The sequence below is a fragment of the Natator depressus genome, chromosome 4, assembly GCF_965152275.1.
Source record: "Natator depressus isolate rNatDep1 chromosome 4, rNatDep2.hap1, whole genome shotgun sequence".
Taxonomy (NCBI): domain Eukaryota; kingdom Metazoa; phylum Chordata; order Testudines; family Cheloniidae; genus Natator; species Natator depressus.
Window position 1 is genome coordinate 17,107,398 of NC_134237.1, and position 26,443 is coordinate 17,133,840.

At 44.4% G+C, this 26,443-nt stretch overlaps 1 protein-coding gene across 1 annotated transcript in view; it reads right to left on the reverse strand.

The window, feature by feature from the left end:
• RASGEF1B (RasGEF domain family member 1B) overlaps positions 1-25,828 on the reverse strand; it is a 328,835-nt gene extending 303,007 nt beyond the window's left edge. Inside the window, exon 1 of the mRNA XM_074950472.1 lies at positions 25,463-25,828. Within this exon, the coding sequence (XP_074806573.1) occupies positions 25,463-25,531 (69 nt within the window). The 5' untranslated portion in view covers positions 25,532-25,828. The remainder of the gene's footprint in view (positions 1-25,462) is intronic.
• Positions 25,829-26,443: the final 615 nt, after the last annotated feature.

Sequence of the window (26,443 nt, forward strand, 5' to 3'; positions counted from 1 at the left end):
CTGGGAGGAGCAGGGGTGGACTGTGGGTGGGGCCAATGGACTGCCTCTTCCAGGGTTGTTCTGGGAGTGGGGAGGACAAGACTCCCTGCTTCCACATTCTATTCCGCTTCTTATATTGTACCCATCACCATGCTACCAAAGCATTCCAAGTATAGGGTAGTCATAAACCAGTCCACAACACACTGAGCAAAGTCAGCTGCAAATGGACTCCCCCCACCCCAAAAATATAATCCCTCTGAGAAAACAGAGGGGCCGCACATTCAGTCTTAAAAATTAGCAGCACTGAATTCCATCAGAGCAAGATGAAAGTGAATTTTCCCTTAAGACTGTCCTGCCAGTAGCTCCCAGATATTCAAATCAAGGCTCTGTAACAAACATCTTTCCACAGGATCTCAGGAGATTGCTACTATTTTGGCTTGAGAACATTTCAGCACTGTTTGAATCAGAGCTGAATTTGTGTCCAACCTGAACCATATCCCAATCCAGATGTGGACACCACCCATTATTAGTATTCAAATTTAGGGGAATTTTTTTTCTCCTTTGCAGTTACTAGTTTTAAACATCTTCTACCATAACTAAAGTCAGAGGGAAACCTAACATAGGCAAGGCAAGTAGGATATTCCCCCAACAGCAACATTCTTGAGTTCTGTGTAAGTTCTCAGATCATGGGACAACAGGATATTGGTGACCAACGCCCTGGGATAAAATTCCTATGGTGGGATTTTCTGAAGTACTCAACATTGGCCCAGCTCTGCTTCCAGTGATGACAGTAGTTCAACTCCCATTGACTTCAGTGGGAGCTGACTTAGATCAGCACGGAGTATTTTTGAAAGTCTCACTCCTTGATTCTCGGCAGCTTAACTCAGCACCAATGAGGTTTACAGTAATTAACTGTCTCCAGTCACTGAGACATCTTTGGTTTTCCCCACCACCATTTATTCAATTCCATTCTAAGGCCTTGTCTACACTACGAAATTAGGTCAATTTTATAGAAGTCGATTTTTCGAAACCGATTTTATACAGTCGATTGCATATGTCCACACTAAGTGCATTAAGTCGGCGAAGTGCATTAAGTCCACACTAAGTGCATTGTGTGGCTAGCATCACCTTACAGAGCAGTGCACTGTGGGTAGCTATCCCACAGTTCCTGCAGTCTCCACTGCCCATTGGAATTCTGGTTTAAGCTCCCAATGCCTGATGGGGCAAAAACATTGTCGCGGGTGGTTTTGGGTACATGTCATCAGCCCCACCCCCACCCCCTATGAAAGCAATGGCAGACAATTGTTTCACGCCTTTTTTCCTGGGTTACCTGTGCAGATGCCATACCACGGCAAGCATGGAGCCCGCTCAGCCCACCATCACCGTACATCTCCTGGGTGCTGCTGGCAGATGCGGTACTGCATTGCTACACAGCAGCAGCTTCTTGCCTTCGCGGCAGATGGTGCAGTAGGACTGATAGCCATTGTACGTCTCCTGGTTGCTCCTGGCAGACCTCAGTGAGGTCGATCAGGGCGCCTGGACAGACATGGCTATTCTCCTCTTAGAGCACTGAATGGAAGCCAGAGACTCCAGGTCATTCTCTTCTTTAAGTTTCATCTCATGGAGATTCAGTCCTGCCTCAAATATCATGAGAGCTGGAGGCTTCTGCTTCAGGCTGCTATCCCAGTCGGCTGCACCGCGCAATCACACCTACCCCAGCCTACCCCTTGCTCCCATGGCTCATGAAGCCTGGACAGTAGTAAGGAGCAGTTCAACTATAGGCTGAGCAAGTGCAGAATAGTGGTAGAATGTGCCTTTGGACGTTTAAAAGCTCACTGGTGCTGTTTGCTGACTAGGTCAGACCTCAGTGCAACCAACATTCCCATTGTTATTGCTGCTTGCTGTGTGCTCCATAATATCTGTGAGAGTATGGAAGAAGATGTTTATGGCGGGGTGGGAGGTTGAGGCAAATCACCTGGCATCAGATTTTGAGCAGCCAGACACCAGGGCAATTAGAATAGCACAGCAAGGCGCACTGCGCACCAGAGAGGCTTTGAAAACCAGTTTCATGACTGGCCAGGCTTCAGTGTGACAGTTGTGTGTGTTTCTCCTTGATGCAAACCCGCCCCCTTTGTTGATTTTAACTATTGTTTTGAAACCATGCATTTTTTTTTAATTAATAAAGAGAGAGAGATAACGGACGAAGTAGCCCAGGTGGGGTGGGGGAGGAGGGAAGGACAAGGCCACATTGATTTTTAGTGTGACTACAATAAGCAAACTGTTTGAATGACAGCCTTCTGTTGCTTGGGCCATCCTCTGGAGTGGAGTGGCTGGGTGCCCAGAGCCTCCCCCTCCGCGTTCTTGAGCATCTGGGTGAGGAGGCTATGGAACATGGGGAGGAGGGTAGGCAGTTATACAGTGGATGCAGCAGGGGTCTGTGCTCTTGTTGGCTTTCCTGCAGCTCCAACAGATGCTTCATCATGTCCGTTTGCTCCCCTAACGGATGCTTCATCATGTCCGTTTGCTGCCGCATTAGCCTCAGCATTGCATCCTGCCTCCGCTCTTCATGCTCACTTAATTCTTTCCTGGCCTCTGCCACTGAATGCCACCATGCCTTAAGCTGTACCCTATCAGTGCGGGAGGACTGCATGAGCTCGGAAAACATGTCATCGCGAGTGCGTTTTTTTCGCCTTCTAATCTGCGATAACCTCAGGGATGAAGATGATAGGGGGGAGCGTAGAAACATTCTGGGGGGACTGCATGGTCACCTGTGCTGCTGAGTTCACCACACTGATCAAACAGGAAATGAAATTCAAAAGTTCCTGGGGCTTTTCCTGTGTACCTGGCTAGTGCATCGGAGTTCAAAGTGCTGTCCAGAGCGGTCACAATGGAGCACTCTGGGATAGCTCCTGGAGGCCAATACCGTCGATTTGTGTCTGCACGACCCCAAATTTGATGCAGCAAGGTCGATTTTAGAGCTACTCCCCTTGTCGGGGAGGAGTACAGAAGTAGATTTTAAGAGCCCTTTAGGTTGACGGAATGGGGTTGGTTGTGAGGACGCAGTCATTTTTAAAATTGACCTAACGCGGCTAAATTTGACCTAACCCTGTAGTATAGATCAGGCCGCAATTTGATAAGACTGTGTGTCTCTCCATCAGGTCTATTAACCAAGATTTTTATTCTCTGAACTACCCTTGAAATACAGTGAATGGATTTTTATGTAATTGATTCTACTACTCCCCCTTTTTTCTCCCACCACCCACTTCCCTCCCCTTTTTTTCCCAATTGAATACAGACATTGACAAAATTCCATAAGTTTCCAGTAACTCAAAACCCATTTACATGTTACAATTAATATGATACAGGACCTAAACAAAATTCTGAAGCTATGGTCTGCACTTATGGAAAAGTGCTACAGAAATTAAATAGGAATGAAAGCCAAGAGAAATGACTAAGGAGGAAGGCAATTACTGGTGGAGAAAAGTATTAGTCTAGGTGAGTAACTGTGACAGACTGAATCAAAAGGACTTTATCTGGCCAGTGCCCTTCCTCCTCCACACAAACTTACACCTTATGCCTCAGATGGTGCAGGGAGGCAGCCAACCCTGCGTGCACAGATGCAGACTAATTATCTCTTGCTGCAGTGTAGGGGCACAAGTGGGGACTCCTTGTGTGTCCATGGGGAAGCTGTGCCCCAAGGAAGCAATGACTTACATTACAAACATTAGAAGTGACTGCCTCCCCTCAGTGTTCTACAGAATGTAATTTCTTTAGTTTTGTTCATAATATGAACGTAAAGAATAAAAACTTGAAAAGAATGGATGAAGTTCTCTCCTGCGCTAAGTCACTTGGTGCTGTGCGTGTGGAGGAGTCAACAGGCTCATTTGTGCTAACCCTGGTGTGAGATACAGCAGCTGCTAGGCTGCTCTAACATAGGCCAATCATAGAGTTTAAGGCCAGAAAAGACTACTAGATCATCTAATCAACACCACCTAGCACCCACATGCTAAACCTAACAACTGACAGACCAAAGGATTACAGCCCACAGGAGACTTGACTATTATATGCCACAGGCAGAGAATAGGAGGGACAGAGATGCACTAATGTGACATATACTGAGCTAATCCTGGCAAATGATCTGCACCCACCACAAGATCTCTGCCAATATAACCTGGGGGGGAGATTCCTTCCTGATCCTATATATGGTGAGCAAGAAACAGCCAGCCAGCCAGCCAGCCAGCCACCAGAAAGAAAGAAAGAAAGAAAGAAAGAAAGAAAGAAAGAAAGAAAGCTCTGTGCCACCTGAGAGCCCTACTCTACCCCCACAATGTCCCATCTCCAGCCATGGGCATCCCTGATGCTTCAGAGGAAAAAGAGAAAATGAAAACAAAATACATTGGGAGAGGGGAAAATCCCTTCCTGACCTTTGCATGTGGCCAGCTGAAACTGTAAAGCACGAGCTTTTAGGAACACGAAGACATAAACCATCACAAGCAATCCTGTCATATGATCGCACTCAATTAGTTTTTGAGAGAGCTGGACAAATTAATGAGTTGTTTGCCCCCACAACTCCTACTGGGAGGCTGTTCCAGAACCTCACCCCTCGACGGTTAGAAAGCTTCTTCTAATTTCCAGTCTGAATTTGTTCATAGCCAACTTATACCCATTTGTGCTCTTACCAACGCTGACCTTTAGCTTAAATATCACTTCACCCTCCCTGTCATTTACCCCCTGATGTATTTATAGAGTGAAATCATATCCCCTCTCAGGCTTCTTCTTGCTAGACTAACCGAGCCAAGTCCTTCCAGTCTTCTCTCATAAGCTAGGCCCTCCATTCCACTGAGCATCTTACTAGCTCTTCTCTTCACCGGTTTCATTTTGAACACGGGTGACCAGAAGCGTACGGACAGTATTCCAAATGAGGCCTTACCAGTGCCTTGTACAATGGCATGAATATTTGTCTGTCTCTCTACTGGAAATGCCTCACCCGATACATCCTAGGATTGCATTTGCCTCTTCAACAGTCGTGTCATACTGGTGGCTCATTTATTCAGTGACTGACGCACACCACTCATGTCTCTCTCCTCCTCTGTTTCCAACTGACAAGACCCCAGCTTGTAGAAGAAATTCTTATTACTAGACCTTAAGTGCATGACCTTGCACTTTGCACTATTGAATTTCATCCCATTTCTGTCACTCCAGTCTTCAGGGTCATCCGGATCTTCCTGTGTAATATTCCGATCCTCCTCTGAACTAAGAATGCCTCCCAACTTTTTAGTCAGCAAATTTCATTAACACACTCCTACTTTTTGTGCCAATATCACCGATTTAAAAAAAAGACTAAGGTTGGTTGTAAGACCAATCCTTGAGGAACTTAACTACTAACCTACCTGCAGTCTGATAATTCACCTTTTCAGCAGAATCCATTGCTTTCTCCCTTTTAGCCAGTTCCTTATCCATCTTTCAATTCTTGTATTGATTCCCATCTTCTTTAATTTAACTAATAACTTCCCATGTTCCGAAGGAACCATATATCTGCTGTGAATCGGTAGAGTGGAGTTGAACTCTCCTGTCATCATGCCCTCTACACTGGCAAAGAGAGGCAGTCAGTGGGAAAGGATGGTGCAGAGCACAAAACTTAAACAAGCCAGACTATGCAAGCAGCCTACATGGCATGGGATGAAACAAATGAGAATATTTAGTTTGACAGTAAATATAAATCACAACCAGTTCAACTGTGGGGGTGGGGGAAGACCATCAGCTACTGTGGTCTTAAGATTTCCTTGTTCAAGAACACGTTGGGTTTCATCTCAGAGTCTTTGCACAGGGTTTGCTGTTATTCTCTTGGGTGACCTCTCTCAATTTTCATATTCTTGTCACATTTAATTACAGTTTTCTGCAGCTCTGCCTAAACTAACATTGTATGTAAGCAGCAAGGCCCAAGTTATGGAGAGAATTATTCACATTAGGCAGCTAAACATCCCAAAGCCAAGCTTAAAGAAAGATTCTTTAATTAAGTGGAAATAAGATATTCTTTAAAACAACTGAATAAAAATAATTCAGTAAAGCATTCAGGGTGTTTAGTATGGAGGCTGTTCTGTAGCATCAGTTCATCCACCATGGGATAATGACAGCTAAATCCACTGGTTCATGGAAAATTACAATTCACTAATTTATTATTACTATTATACACATAGCTTTCAGCTTCTGTTCTGTCTTGCAGACTTAAAAGAATAGTTCATACCTTTCCGTGGGCTCCCAATCACAGTGCTGTCAGCACCAAGGACAGCAACCCGCAGGAAGCAAAAACCTCTATGCTAGATTCAAAGGGAGAACAATATGTAGCTTTTTTCTTTTCTTTTTTTAAAACTTACATGGGTAATGAACAAGAGTAATTAACATACCAAGGGATGAAGCAACATACCAAGGAATTTTCCATCACTTGAAATCTTTACATCAAGACTGGATGTTTTTCTAAAAGATATGTTCCATCTACACCATAAGATATGGGCTTAACTCAGTCATTCTGGGGTGAAATTCTGTTTTATCCTATTCTAATTTTATGCAGGAAGTCAGACAAGATTTTCACAATGTTCCCTTTTGGCCTTGAAATTTATTCATAAAAAGGAGTTCTTCCTCACTGCCGTAATAAATGATACCAAGTGTCTATATTTATAGAAAACAAGCACATATTAGAAAGACAGCACAATTCACACATAATGAATTACTGTATAAATTATATAATTTGGTAATTTTTACTAGAAGATTTATCTTTAATTTTTAATGAATGCAAATGTTATTTATTTAAGATTAAAAAAACAATGGCTGCACATTATTCATTTGATAACTAATAATTAGATAAACTGTTGCTATTCATTATAAATAGCCCTTTTGGGGGTTGGTGGATCATTCCTAAACTCATTTTCAATTAATGAGAATTTGCCACATAGTTTGAACTACTATTTTTCAGAACTACTATCTAGTCCAGCACTGTGTAACAGTGTTTTGCAGCAGCAGCTGATAAATACTCACATTAATAACACTGTGGTATGCAAACATTTTCTGTAATTGTACAGCCCTAACTAAACCCATTAAAATATTAAAACAATTAATAAAGTCAAACAATCATAGCGTTTCAGCAAGTGGATGGCGCTTTCTGCTGGATGCGACTTGCTGGCTCAGCAGAAATGCTTAGCCAAGGACATTTAGGGGAGAGAATTCACCAGTAACCTAGTAATTAGAATGTACAGTAGCTTTCAGGACCTGACATTGCTTTCCTTCACCTTTTTATAGAACAGATCCTCCACAGATTCAACTGGGATGCACAGTCAAACACAGATACAGATTTTTACTTAAAACTTCTTTAATGGTGTCATGAGCAAAGATTGCTTGTTCAATGAGCTCTTGTAATACATTGAATTCTTTCCAGTTCCCAGCAAATGGTATTTAATGTTCAAATAATCTTTATACTGATATCAAGAAATCATTAAAATCTTTTAAAATTTCTCCCTTGGGACAACTGTTAGATCACAAAAGGGCTACCTTTTATATGGAAAAATGCTCACACACACAAAAATCAACTCAACAGGCTGCAAAGAATGTCTCAATGTGGAGGTTTATCTAACACACATGGTCAGAGCCAGTGGGATGGTACTTGGTCTGCATTTACTCAAACACAAATGGTGCTTGCACTGGTATCACATGCCTCTTGGGAGAGACAATAAGAACATACATATCTTCTTGCTTTTAGCCCTTTCATCTGTGTGCAGTAAACAGAAGGGATAAGTGTTTGTATGTGCTTAGAATAAGTCTCTCATTTCGATATTTAAACAAAGCGGCACATCACAATTGGCACCCTGAACAATAACTTCAACAAAGAGGCCAGATTGAATCCACATTGGTCCTTAAACTGCCCCAAAAGAACAAACAGGAACATCTATTAAAGTGTGTGATATTTACAAGACAAATATAAGTACAGTACTCTTTGAGAACCATTACAGTCAAGTGTGACAGTTCATATGGTACTTATGCACGTACTCAAGTCAAAATCATTTTGGAATGTAGTCCTAACACTTACCTGCTTCTAAGCGACCAGTTACTTATATATTTGTGTGGGCTATGAATGGATAAGAGTTCATGCCTAACGCTTCACCAGCGGACAGACGTGCACATTTAGTGAAAAGAACACACACTCTTGCGCAATCCTAAAACTAATGCTCATGAGCTACTCCCCGATTTGCACATGCTCATATCTATCCATGCGCGCTAACGTAGTAGATTCTGATCCACTGCAGACCAGCTGCGAGAGGAGTTTGTGCATGTACAAGTGGGGCCCGCGCAGAACTGTGTGCATCCACTTTTGAAAATCTGGCCAAAAGTCTACATGGATGCTGCTGAGTTTCTCCAACAGAATGTCATCCAGATGAAGCAGATGTACAAGAGGATGCATTATCACCCAACAGGAAGCAGATAAAACATTAGTCTTGGTGCCTACAGACATAACGCCTCAGGGGGGGTTAAATCTTACCAGTCAAGCTTAGTCAGTAGACAGATACGAGAACTTACCAAAGTGCTCCAGACAACAGTGGTGGGGAATCATTAAGTGGCATGCTTCTCTTGGAGTCAAAAGAGAATCATGCTCCCCTATAGTGTGAGAGGGCACTGTGCCGCAGAAGGGGTTTTCTTTAAGATGAGACATTAAACAAACTAAGCCAGTCTCTTAGCCAAATTCCAAATATGGGTAATTATGCTCTACCTACCCAAAACTGCCGCTAGTTTGAGCTGCCCATAGACAAAAGGGAAACATCAAATTTGCAGAACTATCAATATGCTTATAAAACAAAACCAATCACAAGCTGTTTTGTATCTCTTGTCCTCCACTTTCACAAAGTCACTCCTGTTGCTGAACATTTGTCTAAACATAGAGATGGTAAATTCTTCAGGCCAGGGATTGTATTTTATTGGTCCCTAAAGTGCCAGGCACTGTTATGGCATTACGGCCCAGATTTTTAAAGGTACTGAGATGTTGCAATGCTCAGCACCTAACTGATTTAGGAGCCTAATTCTCCTTTTCAAAAGTGATGTAGGCACTTAGGATGAATCTTTCAATGAGATTCAATAACTTCCAGTGAGACTTAGACTCTTAAGTGCTTAAGTCGCTTCTGAGAAGGAGGCTCAGGCTCCCAAGCCAAGTTAGGTGTTGCTACACTAAGAGAGCAATGACTAAATACCTTTAAAATCTGAGCCCTGATCAATAAATTAAATAAGAAGGCATTCTTCATTTCCTGCCCTAAACAATTGTTTAGTTTTGCTCCACACTGTTAAAGAGCTGGTGCACTCCACCCCAGACATGGCATCACTTCAGTGGTAAGTGAAATGATCCATATATGTGCTGTATATACTTGTTCATTCTTAACAAGCTTAGAGGTCTGCAAAAGGTGCTATGCATTTTTATTAATAGTGATTATATTTCAGCTCAGAGGCACTGAGAATTCAGGGGGGAGGGAATCAGATCAATCACTGAGATATAGTGGAGTAAAATCATCTCTTTGGACCAACTTCAGACCTGGTGTTAGTGGGTGTTACTCCAATGAATTCAGAGAGAAAGGTTAAGCTATCCCCAACTAAAAGACATGCTGATTAAAAACCTATAGTGAAGTTCTCAGCATGACAGATGGCAGGAGTAAGACATCTCACACAGAAAATGATCATTTATGATTTTCTTTGCTTTCTCTAAAAGGTTACCAAAAAATCTCTTCATCCCACTCAGTTTTAGTTTCATTTTTTGCTATGAGTAGAAGACTGTTTGTGTGAAAACAAAACACACGTGTCACAGTGAAGTGGGAAGGCTGAAGGTTAAAAGAAGTGAGAGCGCTTGCTGGTCACATGTTTAACAGATGGCTCTTTGGCCCTGGTTCCAGCAAAGCACTGAAGCAAATGCTTCGTTTTAAGCATTAGAGTAGGCCCATTGAAGTCAGTTACTGTACAGTGAATCTATCGGACTACTCACATGCTTAAATATAAGCATGTGCTTAAGTGCTTTGCTGGATCAGGGCCTTAGATACCACATTGAAAGGTGATTTAGAAAAGCACAAATTAGTCAGACAGATTTAGAGGAGAACAAATCCACTCCAATTGTAACTATTCAGATTAGTCAATTCCTGATCTTCCCTCACAAATATAATCATAAATAAGATTTAGTGGGGGTGTATGAATATGGGAATTTCCAATATGCTTATTGCCACGTCAACCCACCTTTTATATACACATTAGGAAATGTCAATTCTGTCACTAAAGGACCTGAAAGTTTTCTCCCCCTCCCTCCATTTTAGGCTATTTCCTGAATCGGCCTGCATTCCATGAGCCTCATCTGAATTTGGCCCTAGTGCTATCATTGTGGGAAAGCTGGTGTACAGAAAAAGGGCCCTGCACGAAGTTCTCAAGAGGGCTAGATGCAGGCTTGTCCTGATCACCGATGGGTGTACATTCCACAGTCAAGGACATCAATAAGCCCTACGACTAGCACCCCTGAATTGTATCTTAAAGAGCTACCTCTAGAATACTCTCTACAAAACAAAAAGACTCTTATGGAGAAATTCGAAATAATTTAATAGAAAATGATACTCCAATTTTTTTTTTGACTATGCCATAGTATTTACTGGAGAATTACATCCCTGCTCTAAAGTTTGACAGGATGCCGCAAAAACATTGAGAAAGGAGATTTATTAAATTCTATATTTTAGAGTAATTTCTGTTTTTCAGTGGGACTTTTCCAGAAGGCTAGTATCATATAGGCAAAATTTTAATGTATATACACATTTTAAAAATTTTCACTTGGATCCATTGCTGTATTCTCAATCTGCTACCAGGCAGATACAAAATTAGAGACAACAATAAACAGGCTCAATTAATGTTTGAAAGGAGGTATGTTTTGCTGCTTTCAGACATGGAAAGCTTTCTGTAATTTCAATCTGGCATTTCAGCATGTCTGACATCGATAGCGTCCAGTGACACTGCTTGGTTTACATGGGACTGAAATAAATCTGACTTTAAAGAAGAGTGATACATTTTCTAATCTAACAGTTGAGAGGTACCATATATTATGTAATACATAAAAGTATTTCCATTCCCATATAACGCATCCCTTTCTCCTCTTTGTAATAATGTTCATTACTTAATGATGTCACAAAAACTGTTGGTCTAGAGGTGCCAGGCTTCAGGGATATTTATTTTTTAAACTAATTTTGAGAGCTTAGTATGGATCGAGGTGACCTTTGTTACCCTGACAAGGATTCACTAAAGCACCAGTCAATACTGACAAGAGAAAGTGTAATGCCAACAGACCCCGGTCGCTGGCAGGCGGGATCAAATCTGGCACCTCTGGAGCTTAGTGCATGAGCCTCTACCACATGAGCTAAAAGCCAACTTCTCTACAGTCTTAGCCAGCAGCCAGATTCATTTTATATCTCTCTTTAAGTGGTCTCGGTGCCACTAGATGGGACAGAACACCACACCCAGAAGGTGTGTGGCTTCCAAAAGCACCTGTGTTCTAAGGCAGAAAACACTGGTATTCCTGTATCAAACACTAAATCAGTTGGTTGTGATTATGTGTGTGTACAAAGAAAGGAACTGCCTTATTGAACAATTTAATATGGGCTCGATCCAAAACTCAGTGAAGTCAATGGGAGCCCTTCAATTGATTTCAGTGGACTTTGGATCAGACCTTGAAAAGTTTGGGACTGAGCCTGCACTGTGCTGAGCATCGTGGCTTCACCCAGCCAAGCAAGTATGCACATGTTGAACTTTAAGCATAGTAGCAGTCCGATTGACTTCAGTAGGGTTATGACTGGAACCAATGGGGGCATTCTACTACAACAGTATGCTTATGTATAAGGTAGTAATGGAGAGGACATATCTAGTGGGGTCTCACAGCGGGGTTCTGTCCAGGGTTCAGTACTGTTCAACAGTCAGATGCCCAAATACAAAATGCAGAATAACTGACTGGGCACTAGTACTATCTTCACTCTGCTTTCAGGAAGTGCTTGATGAGAGAGGACAGTTTATGTGAAGGAAGGAATAAAGCCTTGCAATGTCTCAGCTCTCCTCCCTCTTTTTATTTTGAGCAAATAGAGTATGCTTAAAGTTCAGCATGTGCTTAAGTGCCTGCCTAGAGCTGTCCAGCATGCTTAGCACTTTGCAGGATCCAGCCCTTATAAGAAGACACCTCAACTCCTAATGATGTGACACAAAAATCAGTAATAGAATGAAAAGCATTTTACATCAGTGTGGAGAGGGAAATCTTTATTACCTCTGCCTTTAAAGTGCTAATATTCATGACAGTAGACATACTAAAACCACCTACATAGAATAGGGCCTTAGAATTTCATAGCATTTGTAAAAAAAAAAAAATTAATTCCAGTATCAATTTTTAAAGCAGGACACACGGAAGTGGTTCAGCTTTTGTTGGCTGAATGTCTGCTTTCCTGGGCAATCATTTAAAACCCAAACAAGCCAAGATTCACTGAAGCTGGTGCAGGGAAATGAAATTTAAGTCCCCACACACACACTCACACACCCACCACTCTACCCCACAATTTGTTTGTAAATGTCAGAGTTCCATTTTCACTTCGCACTCGCCCTACATTGTACAATTTATCAGCGTAGTCAGCAAAGAAAACCACCGTTTCTGAAGGAAAGTGTTTTAGAGTAGTGCATGTTAGAGCTCTTCTTCATTTCTGTCTTTGCCTCCACGCGCACAGGGAGTAGTAATTCTACCCCATCTCTAGATTTAGGGCCAAAACCCCCATGACATACAGCTGCAACCCATGCTGACACACCGTGGCTCCGTCCCCCTCTCGTGGCAACGTCACTTAGAGATTTAAGACTCTGCTGCAGCCTCCAAGATATCAGACGTGGTCCTTTACTTCAAGCAGGAGTGGTGCCAGCTTTCAGAACCAGGGATTCCACGTTCCACCCCCAAAGAGGTGCGCCGTTACTCTGATGTTTGGATGAGCTCTCCTGGTTTGCATAACCCACACCCTGGGTAGGTCAGGGAGAGATCATATCCCAGCCAGCCAAGTGTATATCTGGGACAGCCTGCCCACACTGCAGGCTGCAGCTGAGGGTGCCATGGTCCTTGCCTCCTCCTCACCCCTTTAAGGTGTCATGTACCAGCGGGGGGGTCAAATGGTATGCATAGTTGCAGCCCCATTGAAGTAGATAGAGCTATCATATTTTACACCAGCTGAGGATCTGACCTCAAAGGAGCAGTCCCCAAATACCTCCCACCTCCCTTGTACAACTTCATAAGGGTCTGTGACCATCTTGTCCTTCGTATTTCTCTCTGACCGACATAACCCGCTCTAGTGCTTGTTATTTAAATCCTCTTATTTGCACTGCAGCCCACTAGAATGAGAGAAAAGGAGCATTTCTACACCCATCTTCTCCCAGGAATTTACAGCGCTAAGCCCAACTTAAGACCACCAGCAAACAATCCTCTCAAGCGCCTTGTACTCCGCCTACAAAAGGCACCGTTAAGAAAGCACAGGAAGGGAAAGGGTCCAACTTTCAATGCAAAACACTCTTCACAGTATATAAAGAGAACAATTGTTCAGCAGCACACACCAAACCTCCTTTTGCTGCAGACACCGCAGAGCTGCAGTAACTCACGCACGCTTAGGGTATGTCTGCACTCCAGGGAACACAGCTGCAGTGCTGTAGCTATGCCACTGTAGCATTGTAGTATCACTTGCTCCTGGAAAAACCCCTTCCATTCCTATCGCTGTCGTAAACCCACCCTGAGAGCTGTTGGCTAGTGACATCTATACTGGGGCTTCGGTCGACTTAAGTACATCTCTGAGGAGCATGAATTTTTCACAGCCCTAGATTGACCTAGATTTTAAATGTAGACGAGGCCTCAGCCTTAAGGAGGTTTCCAATAGGGATAGGAACAACCCCTTGGAACCAATATTAAATTTGGAACAGTGGGATAATTTTTAGAAGGAGTCATCAGTAGAGAGATGGGCCTAAGTCATAGAGTTTAAATCTGAATCCAGATCTGAACTTTCTCCAGCTTCAGGAGTATTTGGATGGGGGTTTTGCTCTAGCCCATTATAGCAATAGGTTGTGAATCATAGGTACTCCTAGCCCAGAGGTGGGCAAACTATGGCCTGCGGGCCACATCCAGCCTGCAGGACCCTCCTGCCCGGCCCCTGAGCTCCTGGCCCGCTGTTCGCCCTCCCCCGCAGTCTCAGCTCACTGTGCCGCCGGCGACATGCTCTGGGCAGGGGGGAGGCTGCGAGCTCCAGGGGCAGCACAGCAGCAGAGCCTGGCCTGACCCGGTGCTCTGTGCTGCGTGGCCGGCTCCAGCCGGGCGGCACGGCTGCCTGTCCTGGTGCTCTGGGCGGCGCGGCTGTAGCCCCGCCAGCCACCGGTGCTCCAGGCAGCGCGGTAAGGGGGCAGAGAGCGAGGGGCGGAAGGGAGGGTTTGATGGGGCAGGAGTCCTGGGGGGACCGTCGGGGGGAAGAAGCTGTGGGGGGGAGCTGGGCCGCGCCTGGCTGTTTGGGGAGGCACAGCCTCCCCTAACCAGCCCTCCATACAATTTCCGAAACCCGATGCAGCCCTCAGGCCAAAAAGGTTGCCCGCCCCTGCCACCACTACCGTATCCATGCACCTCGCAGCCTGCAATATGTTTATCTTTAAAACACCCCTGCGACGAAGTAGTAGTTAGTATCCCTTATTTACAGATAGGGAACCGAGTCAGAGAGGCTAAGTGGCTTGCCCCAGGTCACACAGGAAGCCCGTGGTGAAGCAGGGAACTGAATCCAAAGTCTCACAAGTGCCAGGCTAGTGTCCTAACCACTGGTGTTGGACTGAAACTGCAATTCCTGTGCAGGAAGTACTGGCTCTGAGGGGTATGGGGGGGACGGGGGTGGGAACGGTGTTTTAGGCCCATCTTAAAATGATCACAAATAAATCAGTCCATTTAATAAACTAAATTATGCTTTTAACAAAAAAATCAGCTTTTTCCATCATGAGCCCAAGGGCATCCTGTCAATTCCAAAGCAAGCAGGAAATGCCACTGCTCAGTTGTCAGAAAGCTTTAGTTTGAAGAACCTCATCTTGCTCCTATGGAAGTCAATGGGAATTTTGCCACTCACTTATGTGGGAACAGGGTCACGCGCCTCTTGCATATTTTGCTATGCAAGTGGCAGGATATATATACACAAACACACACCAGGATTAATAACCCTTTCATTAGATCTCAAATGATTGAGACAACATTAATTAAAGGGCTTCTGAGTGGTGTAATGTAATCCTTAGTTTTAATTAGGCAGATTTCCTCCGAGGCCTTTAGCTTCAGGTTATGGAAGAAAGATAGTGTCAATAAGCTATAACTGTTGTTACATGACTGACTTATTAAAAGCAAGAGCAGCCTGCTTGTTATTTGCAGCAAAGATTCTGCACACCAAAACAGCACGGCCAACCCCAAATGTTAAAGTCAGACCCCGACCCCCCAAAATCACCAGATTGGCTTAGAAATCTTGAGGTTTTTAAAAAACAACAGCTTTGGGTTATTTGCCTTCTGAACTATTTGGGTTTATATTTTCACGTTCTTCCCTGCAACCAGAAGAAGAGAAGCTGGCTTTTTGGTGTTCTTAGATTCTCAGATAATCACAGGACTGTAGAAGCTGGGGTTTTAAGAAAAAACAAACACCCACCAAAGATTAAGACGCTTATGATAAAAAAAAAAAAAATCACAAGAGGTAGCAATACCACCAAACCCTGGTTAATGGAAAGTACATATTGCCTTAACAAACAAACAAACGTACATAGCTATAAACCAAAGGCAAACAAACTTTGTTTGGACAATACACAAACTGTCCCTTCCACCCTGTGCCAAAACATCATTCAGAACTGGAACCAAACCCAGCCCTCACATTCCTTGAAGAATAAAAAAAAAAGATTAGAATAACGGACATAAATTACTTTTTTTGCCCCTCTAAACTTCTAGGTTCTGCCCAGGCCTCCTGCTCTTGTCAGACAATGTGTCCCAGTGGTGTTTGTAGACAGTACAGGAGCAAGAAGTTTCACCAGAAGCGCGTTCATGTAAGTTTTCCAGCCAAATTTGACAGACACAGGAAGTCACACATACCTTTGTCTGTCACTGGCCTGCCTCCCCCCCACAACCCTGCATACTATGTCCTGCTCGAGCTGGCTTGCTACACTCATTGCAAACTCGCCCACTTGGCTCCAGCCAGTTCCTGATGAAACCAATCTCTCCCATCTTCTCCATGCAGGGACGCCAGAGGCAGATCACACCTACGGACAGCAGCTGTGTGTCTCTAAGAGTACACTGCAAACCAGTACATTAGCACTATCCCTGTTCCTTGTGTTCTCGCTCGGCCTGCTAGCACCAGAGTTTCTACAAAACTGGGGCACAGGAGTCAGGACTCCTGGGTTCTATTTCTGACCATCAGCAACTTGCTGTGGGATCCTGAAAAAGTCATTTCACTTCCCTGTGAGTTGGCTCCTCCAGCAGGCAAGGGCACATAGTGATCGAGCTTGTCACAGGGCTGGGGGAGGGAGTGAGAATTCATTTACTGCTCTTGGTTATATTTGAGCATGAAAAAGTGCTAGAAGGATTATTTATGTAATAAGGTGTTTGAAAGACATCTCAGTGGTGACCAGGCCATTTTAAAAAATGTTCTGCCCTCTAAAGTGGCTGCATGGGATCGCCCCGCTCTGAGGCCCCACTGGGCTCTGAATAGGGAAGAGCTCTGGTTTTTTCCAGTATAAATTTTGATTTTTTTTTTGGCAGAAAAATCTAAATTTAGACATTTTCAACCCATTCCAGAGTTCACATGCGGGAAGAGAAGCTTCAGTTCTCTCTATCATCAATGACAGTGCAGCTCAGGCCTGTTGCAACTTTGTCAAGGGTCCAGGTAGATAAATTTCTTTGCAAGGGTGCATATAAAGGTCAGCTCCAGTCTTATTGATCCTGTTTCCATGGGGTGTCCGTTTAAATGGCTGTTTCAAAGGATCCCAGAGGGCCCCGCTAACAATGGGGGAGGGGAGAAGGGGGGTTGAGTTCAAATAATGGTCACTCCCTAGTTCCTATCAAAGTCTTAGTGTAACGCCGACAGACCCCGGTCGTCAGCATTGAACTAGGGCCCTCTGGAGCTGAGTGCATGAGCCTCTACACAATGAGCTAAAAGACAACTAGCTGTTAGTGAAGGCAGTAGAGCAGACTCATTAATTGCTCTCTTAGTGGTCTCAGTGCCATAAGATGGGACAGAACACCACACCCAGAAGGTTTGTGGCTTACACTACCACTTTGGGGCCTGTCATCATGCACTGATGGGCACAAGGACTCTCCCACATACACCACAAACATGGAGAAAGGAAACCGCACCCGGAGGGAATGTGAAAACCAAAACAAGGCTTCTTGGCACTTCTTCTGCTCAGGAAGGGGGTGCAGTTGGACAGCACAGTGTATGTGGATTGGGTTTTAGAGCCTGTTGGGGAAGGCACATACTTCTAGAAAGATAGTTATGAGGGGAGAACTTAGGCCACACGGCTCTAGTGAGCTCTGCAAGGGCAGACTCCTGAGCCTGCTTGGAGCTCTTTGCAGAATCAGGGCCTTAGTCATCCACAGGCCCCTGAGGAAAAATATCCCCTCGCCTCCCTCAGCAAGACATTAACTTGCAGCCTGTTAGAAGAGAGACTTGCATTTTAGCAGCAGTTCTCTGAAGTCTTTGGATATAGTTCAGGTAAAGACCAACAAGAAATTGAAGTGATCAGTCTGGGCTAAGTGTCGGCTACTCCACTATGGGCATGCTAAAGGGGAATAAGCAGGGTGAGCCTCTCTCCAGGACCTCTGTGCATCAACCGATCATTAGGCTGAAGGCCTGGAGAGCACTGGCCAGCTATGCCAGCAGCATGAGTTGCCCCAAGTGGGGAGGTGCCTGGGTGACACTTAAGCACTAGGCTGGCTATGCCTTAGAGGGATAACAAACGGTCTCTCTCGCTGTACTCCACTTTGCACCCATGCAGGAATTATGCCCTAGTCCAACTCTCAGCTGGAGAGAAGGTGCATGGAAAGGCATGAAAATAATTGTGCTCAAAAATATAAATTGGTTAAATTAGCAAGAAGAAGCTTTTGTAGAGCTCCAAGGTGCTGCAACCAAAGGTCTGTTACTATCAAAGCTTGCTCACAATCATACCATAACTTAATTCCATTCAATTTGTCACTGACTATGGTGTTCCTACCACATACATTATGTTGGAGGGTTTCTTCTCTTTGAACCTACAGGGTAGAAAGCAGGCTCTGCAAATTGTGATTAATTTTGTTGTACGCTGCTTGAAAGCAATACAAAAAAATAAGCCCCAATAATTATTCAAGGCTGGAAAAATAGGACCCTGATTAATTGGAAAAAATGGATTCATTTTGAAGGTTGGAGCGGTTTGTTTAAATGGTGAAAAATTTCTAAGCATAAAACAGTGTGTGACACTCCAAACAAACCCCATCCCCCATTTCCTACATGCTTGACAGCGCCCTAAAGGCGCATCCCATAGTAAGGTGGTGGTGTGGCCCCACAATGGCCCCGGGCGGGCAGACTGCGTCCCAGAGCTCCCTGGCTGGGTAGGGTGGAGCCCAATCTGACAACCCTTTTCAACAGGGAGTAGTATACCTTGCACTGCATCACTGGCCAGATTCCTGGTTGTGCTGCCCCCTCTTGGAAGGGTAGCCACTGGCTACCATATTCCCAGTGCCAGACATGAAGGTGTTCACGGCTGTCACATCCTATAGAATCGCAGGGCCAGATCCTGACAGTCTGGCTTGCAGCAAGTAGTCCCTTACTCCTAGAGAAGTCCCATACATTTCAAGAGGGATAGCTTGGGGAACAAGGTACAACATGGTAAGAACAAGGCTGCTGGAGTCTGGCCTACAAACTTAAGGATAGAAAAGACCTATTAGGTCATCTACTCCAGACCCCTGCCAGGGCAAGACTGTCCTCTATGGTATGCTCTTAAATCCAGATGGAAACGATTCAACCAATTGGACTTCCATCATTCCCCCTCCCCCAAGAAACTTATTCAATAATCTATAGTCAGCCTCACTGACTAGGCTGCACTGCTGCGGTCGGACTTCCTAACAAGGGTAAGAAAAAGGGGTCATTACTTCACTATCAACACTTGGGGAAAAAAAGAAAGTGGAGAAAGATTTGGACCAACCGTAACGTAAGGAGGCCTGAAAAGCTTTTGTTCATCATGGTCTTGAACATCAGAATGTGCATATAAAGGCCTTGCACCTGAGCCTTCTCCCAGTGACTTCAGGGTCCTGAACCTGCACCACTAAAGAGCATCATTGCTGTTCTATTTCAGCCATTCTCCCATTATTTTATTTGGTATTTTTTTGGCTTTGTACATATAGAGGGTGATGTTCTGTCCTTCATTAGTCATTGTAATTAGTACCTTACTTAGGGCTAGATTCTGACTTGGACACCCATAAGAGGGAGTAAGAACCTCCTGTGCATCCTTACTCAGGCCACCTGAATCCTGGGTCCAAGCACATAGGAGTAAGCGAGGTTATTCACCCACTTCTTCCTAAAGCAGGTGGGCAGGGAAGGGTGCAGAACGGGAGGGACTTTGGCTTTACTATCCCTACTCACTAAGTGAGCACAAGGGAGATGTGATCTACTGCTAGTACGGGTCAGCAAGAAGTAGCTACTCTCCAGGAAGGAGGAGGAAGCAGGGGAGGAACAGTGACTCAGAGATGGACAGGGAGTAGGTGGAGCTTTGGTTCCAACTCCTTACTCACTGAACAGCGCAGCTGGACCAGGGTAGAAGTTTACTGGTGGTATAGAAGGTTAATTCCCGGTTAGAGAAGGGGGAACCACAAAGGAAACTGTAACCGATCCCTGGTGTACACTACAAACGTATATCAGTATAACTACATAAGCCACACCCACTGACACAGATATACTGACCCAAATCCTGGTGTATACGCCCTATGTCAATGGGAAGGCTTCTCCTGTCAACATAGCTACTGCCTCTCGGGGAGCTGGAGTACCTACACCAACAGGAGAAGCTCATCATATAGATGTTACCCCAGGGGGAAAACGTAAGCAGATGCCGTCAGCATGGGGAGCAGGAAACTCAGCATCTTTCCCCTGCAAGGATCCCATTGAAATCAATTGCATACCTACAAGCGTGACACAGGACATGGCCCTAACTGATACATCCTTAGATCACTCCTGTGGAGTAAATTTTAATAGCCACATAATAGGGATGGGAAGAACTGAGGCTCAGAGACATTAAGAGTGACCCAAAGACACTCAAACCAGTGTCAGAACCAGGTTTTCTGATCTCACTGCCCCTCCTTCCCCCACGCCCCCTTTATTGCTCCGCTGTTACCACAAGACCACGCTCCCTCTTACGCCCCATAAGATAGGGCTGCTTACTTCCTTGATAGATACCATTCCAAACCATGCTTCTACCATACTTCCAGGCAGGAACTATGATTGCTCTAAAATTTGCACCCATAGGGAGACTCTTCTTCACACTGTCACTCGGTTCCTAGGCTGCCCCTGAATCCCTTTTAAAGCACAGGGTAAAAATGCTCCCAAATCCAACAGCAATTAGAACAAGTACCAAAAGTTTTGGAACCCTCAGCTCCATCAGAAGCAGAGCGAGGAATTGACAATCCACAGTCCTTTTCTCCAGTTCCTGAGACTAACAAGCTCAAGGGACAGCTCTAAGATAAATTAACAGATGCTGCAACATGCAGCTATGATAGGTAAAAGACAAAACTAACATGACTTGAATAGCAAGTGCACAAAGTTAACCTTATAAAACACTTTATTCACTGTGCATGCATGCACATGAGTGAGAGAAAGAAAATGTATGCAGTATGAAACTTTTTATCAGGATGAGTGTGGAGTAGACACTTAACCCACAGCTTTGCCACTTGTAAGTAGAGGGCACTCAAACTCATGCTGGTAAAACCTTTCTGACAAACCATGTATTCTCCACTGTGTGACAGGTTACAGTATAGCTACTTCAGAAGCAATGTAGAGAGGTGTTTCTCAATGATGGTCCATTGACCAGCTCTGGTCCCCGAGATCCCTGACAGTTTAGGAAGGCAGCAAGCCAGTCCTTGGTATCAAATAGGCTGAGAAACACGGATTTAGAGAGAGTTTTACATTTTTTAAACTTTGGAACTACATTCTTTTTATTCCTTCACCTGTAGATCCAGGTGCCTTATTTACCGGGTGTCCCAGCATGCAGAGCTCAGTGGAAGCCAGGAAAACCACCTAAAATAGCTTTTTTAGGATTTTAAAGCAATGCTGTTTTTAAACCATTTTCTTGGGCTCTTCCAGGGCTAAAAGCACATACTGGGCCTTGTTGGAAAGCTGGAAATCTCCCATCTAAATGGTGATATGAAACACCCCTTTCTAGTCATGACATTTTAATGTCTGGAAAGGCTGTGATTGACCCAGGACTGGATCTTGCGTGCCCTTGGCCTCAAGCAGAAATAACTGTGGCAGGGAAAGACAGTGAATGTCATTTGTGGAAAGGAGGAAAAAGTTTTGATGGAAGCTGATTTTTTTTTATGCCAGCTGTTCAAAGGTGTTCAAGTATTTGGAGTATTGGAACATGCCTCAGGGAAGATGGATTAGTGGGCAGAGTGCAGGTGAGAAAGTCAGAGGTTTACATGTAGATACACACACACACACACACACACACACACAAAGCCAGAGCTTGATGCTCTTGAAGCCTGCACCCAAAAGGTTCCCCATTGCCCAGTGGGTGGGACAGAATGATCAGGGCTAATCTCAATTTTCAATTAAAATAACTTTCTAGCCCTTTTGGAAGATGTAAATTGACCGGTAGGGCTGAAAGTTTATCACTGACTTCACCCTCCCCATGACCAGGGGTGGCCTCTGGAGTGTATAAAACCACACAGGTTCCTTCATTTTTGAAAGATACCGGATCCATTGCTGCTGGTGGTACTAGGGACACTGCGAGCTCCTTCCCAGCTGACTACCTGCAGCTAAGCCAGCTATTCTGCTAAACAGCCAATGTTTCCTCAGGCCACAAAGGTGGTCAGCATGGGAAGCAGCATGGTCAGAGGACTAAGCACTGCACTGAGACCAAGGAACTCTTGCATTCTCATCCAGCTCTGATACTAACTCCCTCTGTAGACTTGGTCAGAGTCACTTAACCTTTCTGCCTTACTTTCCTAATAGGGACAATAATGCCTACAGCTATTAGGTTTACATAATGCTCCCAAGGTGGAGCAGATCCCAAGTGGGGCCTGGGAAGCAGAGTACACATTACACGAGCCTTTACAAAGCAAAATGGGCAGGCCCCAACATGAGTCTGGAATACAGGGAATGCAAAGGTGCCTTAAAGTCACTTTTGTCCCCTCCCATCCACCCATTCCCCAAGCATAGAAACAGACTCAGAATTAAACCTCTTCCCGCTGCTGAATTCCTGTTTAACCTTTGGCAAGGCACTTAATCTGAGCCTCAGCTCCCCTTGAGGACAACAGCAATGAGGACAACAGCACTTCCCTAGTTCACAGAAGTGTTGCAAGAATAAATATCTTGAGATTGTGAGGCACTCAGACACGATAGTAATGGTGGGCTATAGATGTACCTAAGATGGATAGATAACATAGTTCTGCAAAGCACCTAGTGCATGCTGTTTCACTATACACGCAATAATATGTTAATCCCTAAAGCTCCATAATTGTTATGCTAGATCGACTGAGCAGGGGGGAAGCATTTTGTACATGGAAGAAAAACAGGAGAATAAATGTTTGCCAGACAGACGAGGGCACAACCATTTTGAGAAACTTAAAGCAAACAATAATGTGGACAGAAATGTTACAATTTTTAAATACACTATTAGGCAAAATGTCTTATTTAAAAATAAAACCAAAATGAAAACTTAAATGAAATAAGAAAGCTTTTCTAAAAAGAACTCTCACCAAATGCTTTAAGATATTTGCATAGTGTTACAATCTCCAGGCTGTAGGAAGCAGACTCCTCTCCAGGGGAGCTGGCTAATTTTAGCTCCAGCTGGGAGCCCATCTGCTATGACTGTGTTTTAATGGCACTTTTTAACTGCAGAGTTTACAGGGCCTTGTACTGTCAGGGCAGCTTCTTGGGCTCTGTTAATTTCTCCCAACAGTCTACGGGTGGGAGGTTTACCTTTGATTTCAATAGGAGAAAAGTTAAGCTAGCAGTGAGCAGTTTTGAAAATTCCACATTGTTTGTCTTGTTGCTTAGGATCAGGGATTCCCACAGTGAGCAGTCTGGATGCAGAAGGGTGCTAAGTGCAAAGGCAGGGTATGAATACCAGCTGGGGGCAGATTCTCATCTTGCCTAGGATAACTACATATCCTCACAAACAAATCCAGAGCATCTGCAGTATCCACTGTGAAGTGAATGGGAGGGGAAAAGTGCAGTTTCCCCTCATGGAAGAGCAAACAGGACTCATTTGTAATTTGTTGTTAATATAAAAGGGATACTTTACTGGGGCTGATGGACACAGACAGGCCCTGGGCTAAGCACTGGCAGGCCCTAAACCCTGCAATGAGATCCACCTGGGCAGACCCTTATGCCTATTCAGCATCCTGTTGACTTCAGTGGAACTCCATGTGGGTGTAAACGTTCACCGAAGAGGATCCCTTTGCAGAATGAGAGCCAGAGAAGACAATTCTGACTCCATTACAGAGGATGCTGAGCATTTCTCCGGATTGGACCCACAGTAACCCCACCTATACGTTCAGTGAATAAGAGTCTCTCATGTGATTACACAGTTTGTGGAAAGTACAGAGCACAATTATTTGCTGAATTAACACGTGTTAATGTAACGAGCCAAATCCTGAAGTCCTTACTCAAAGATGCCATTGCCCAGAGGGGGAATTCTATTCCCAAGCACAGCTTCCAGTGCTGCAGCAGCCCTTAGAAGAGAAACCACCACATTGTCCCTAACAAATAAAGCTCTAAGACTGCCTGAGGGAAGGCAGCAGTGCCTATACTACACGGCACAGTCGGTGACCTAGGGCTGGGTGAACAGCTGAAATTCTCTCCTGTAAACATTCGTTCTAGTTCAAAAAATAAAACAGATTGGACTTGCTTATTTCACATTCCCTTTCTGCAAGCACTCAAGTGGTTGAGTCTACTAGCTCGGATACTTGCAAAGAGCTGGTTTTGTGTTTGCATATCCGCTGAAGGTGAACTGCAGACTGCATATTTGAAATTTGCACTGTGGTGGTTGGTTACATCAGTCATCCAATCATCCGACTGAAAGTGCTATTTATGTACAGTAACACCAACACAGCTTGAATTTTGAAATCCACATATCAAATGTTTGAGGGTGCGGAGGGGAAGACTGCTAAGAAATTCATATATAATTGCAAGATTCTCAGTGTATTTTGCCTGAAGTCTGCTTGGGTGCATTCATTAAACTGAGCGAGATTAAGTTTGACAAATAAATTATTATTGGCTAAGCCCTATTTACTCCTCTGCCTGTTCCAATTTACCCTGATGGCTGTTACATAATGATTTGAAAATAATAAATGGAAGAGATCCTTTTGGAAAAAACCCTGGGATACTGTCTGTACTGGGATGGAGGACAGCTACACCTGAAGGATCGCTTTAGGTTAAATATAGCACTCCTATAATAAGTAAACAGTTAAAAATCTCCCAACTAATCACATGTACATGAGACACCTACAGTTACTTCTGCCCTGTGCACTGTTCATTAAGAGCCTGATCCAAGGCCCATTGAAGTCACTGGAGAGTCCCATTGACTACAGTGGGCTTTGGACAGGGCCCTAACTTATAAGAATCCTACTTCGCAGAGCAAAGCCTTACTTAGATAAAACTGCAGTTGAAAACACTGGGAGTTTGGCTGTGTAGGGAGTGCAGAAGAGGAATCTCTCTCATGTTCCAGTTCTGCTGAAATTGATGAAGCTTCATGTTCAGAACCTTATTCTTTCCATTCCATGTTCAGATTATTGTGACCTTTAGTTATTATCTTTCCTTGCAAGAATGAAAATGGGTTCACTTCAAAGTACTTGCCACTTCCCAGACCACAACCAGGTAAAATTGTTTGGTCTCCTTTTGTTAGGGGATACAGCTAACTAGAGAAGCCGGGGGAGGGATGTTCATTTTAGAAACCAGTCACTTCTTGGGCAAGTGGGAAATGGCAATAGCGTGCAATCAAACTGCAACTCCTTGACAGCTAACACACTCATCGGTCAGTTGGAAAGCTACCCTACTGAGGGTTACCCCAACACAGAAAGGCAAATGCAAACACCAGTTTCCTGCCCTCCTCCCCTCGCTTCAAAGGGGGGCAATGAACATTAGCCAAGCTCAAACCTGCAACATCTTTGAGACATCTCAAAAAGAAACACAATCAGAGTAAGAGGTCAAACAGCACCATTGCGCACACAAGCACCTACCTCAAACATGGGAGAGGTGCCCTTGTCCGGCAACGTGCAGCCCAGGAGCTCTGCAAGAAACTTTGCCATATACAAGCAGGGAGGAAGGTGTCTTTCTAACAGATCTTGTCAGGGTGCCAGGTAAATATCCTTTGGCAATAGGAGCTCAGCAAAGAAATTCTTCCTCACAGCAAAGCCTTTGCCATTCTTTCAAGTGTTATCCAAGCTGCCTACTTGCATCTTCCTGGTCTAACATTTTGAAGGTGCTGTATAGATTTGCCAGGCTGCAGCCTAGATGGTGTAAAAAACAAACAAACAAACACACAAATGGAATAAATAAACAGTACCGTGCCTGGGCTTTTTGATGTTTGCTTCTAGCCTTTCCCGCTGAATGTCACTATTACCATAGTAAAGGAAAGGGGCCCCACCAAGGGGGTGACAAGAGGGACAACGCTGCCGAAGTGCAGGCAGGCAGCTGGAGAAAGGCACTGAGAAATAGTCTGTGTTGTCCTGTGGCAGAGGATTTACCTGGCTCAGAGTGACACATGCACACATACAGCTAGGAGCACAGCATCCCAGCTAGGACAAATTCTTGCTCCTGCTACACCTGGGGATTTCCATCATATTTTCCCTTTTCTGTCACAGACCTTGAATAAAATCCCCATTCCCTCTCCCCCCCCGCCTGCCCACCCCCCATAAAGAGCATCCCCTGGACAGTGCCTCTGGCCAAGCTGAGCTCAACATCACCAGCTTGGGGGGCTCTGATTAGGGAAACAGATTGCCCTCAGTGCCAGTGGGCTGCATGCTACTCCAGGGAGTGTTTCTGAAAGGGTGGGGCTCGGGTGTTGCAGAGGGCATCTCTGAATTTAACAGAATTCCTGCAATAGACCAGGCAGCTTCTGATCAGCTCGGACAACCCAGGTCTGAATGTGCATAAGTACATTGAATTCAACGAATGTCCCACTAATGAAACGAAAGCTGCCCAGCCTTGCACAATCACCC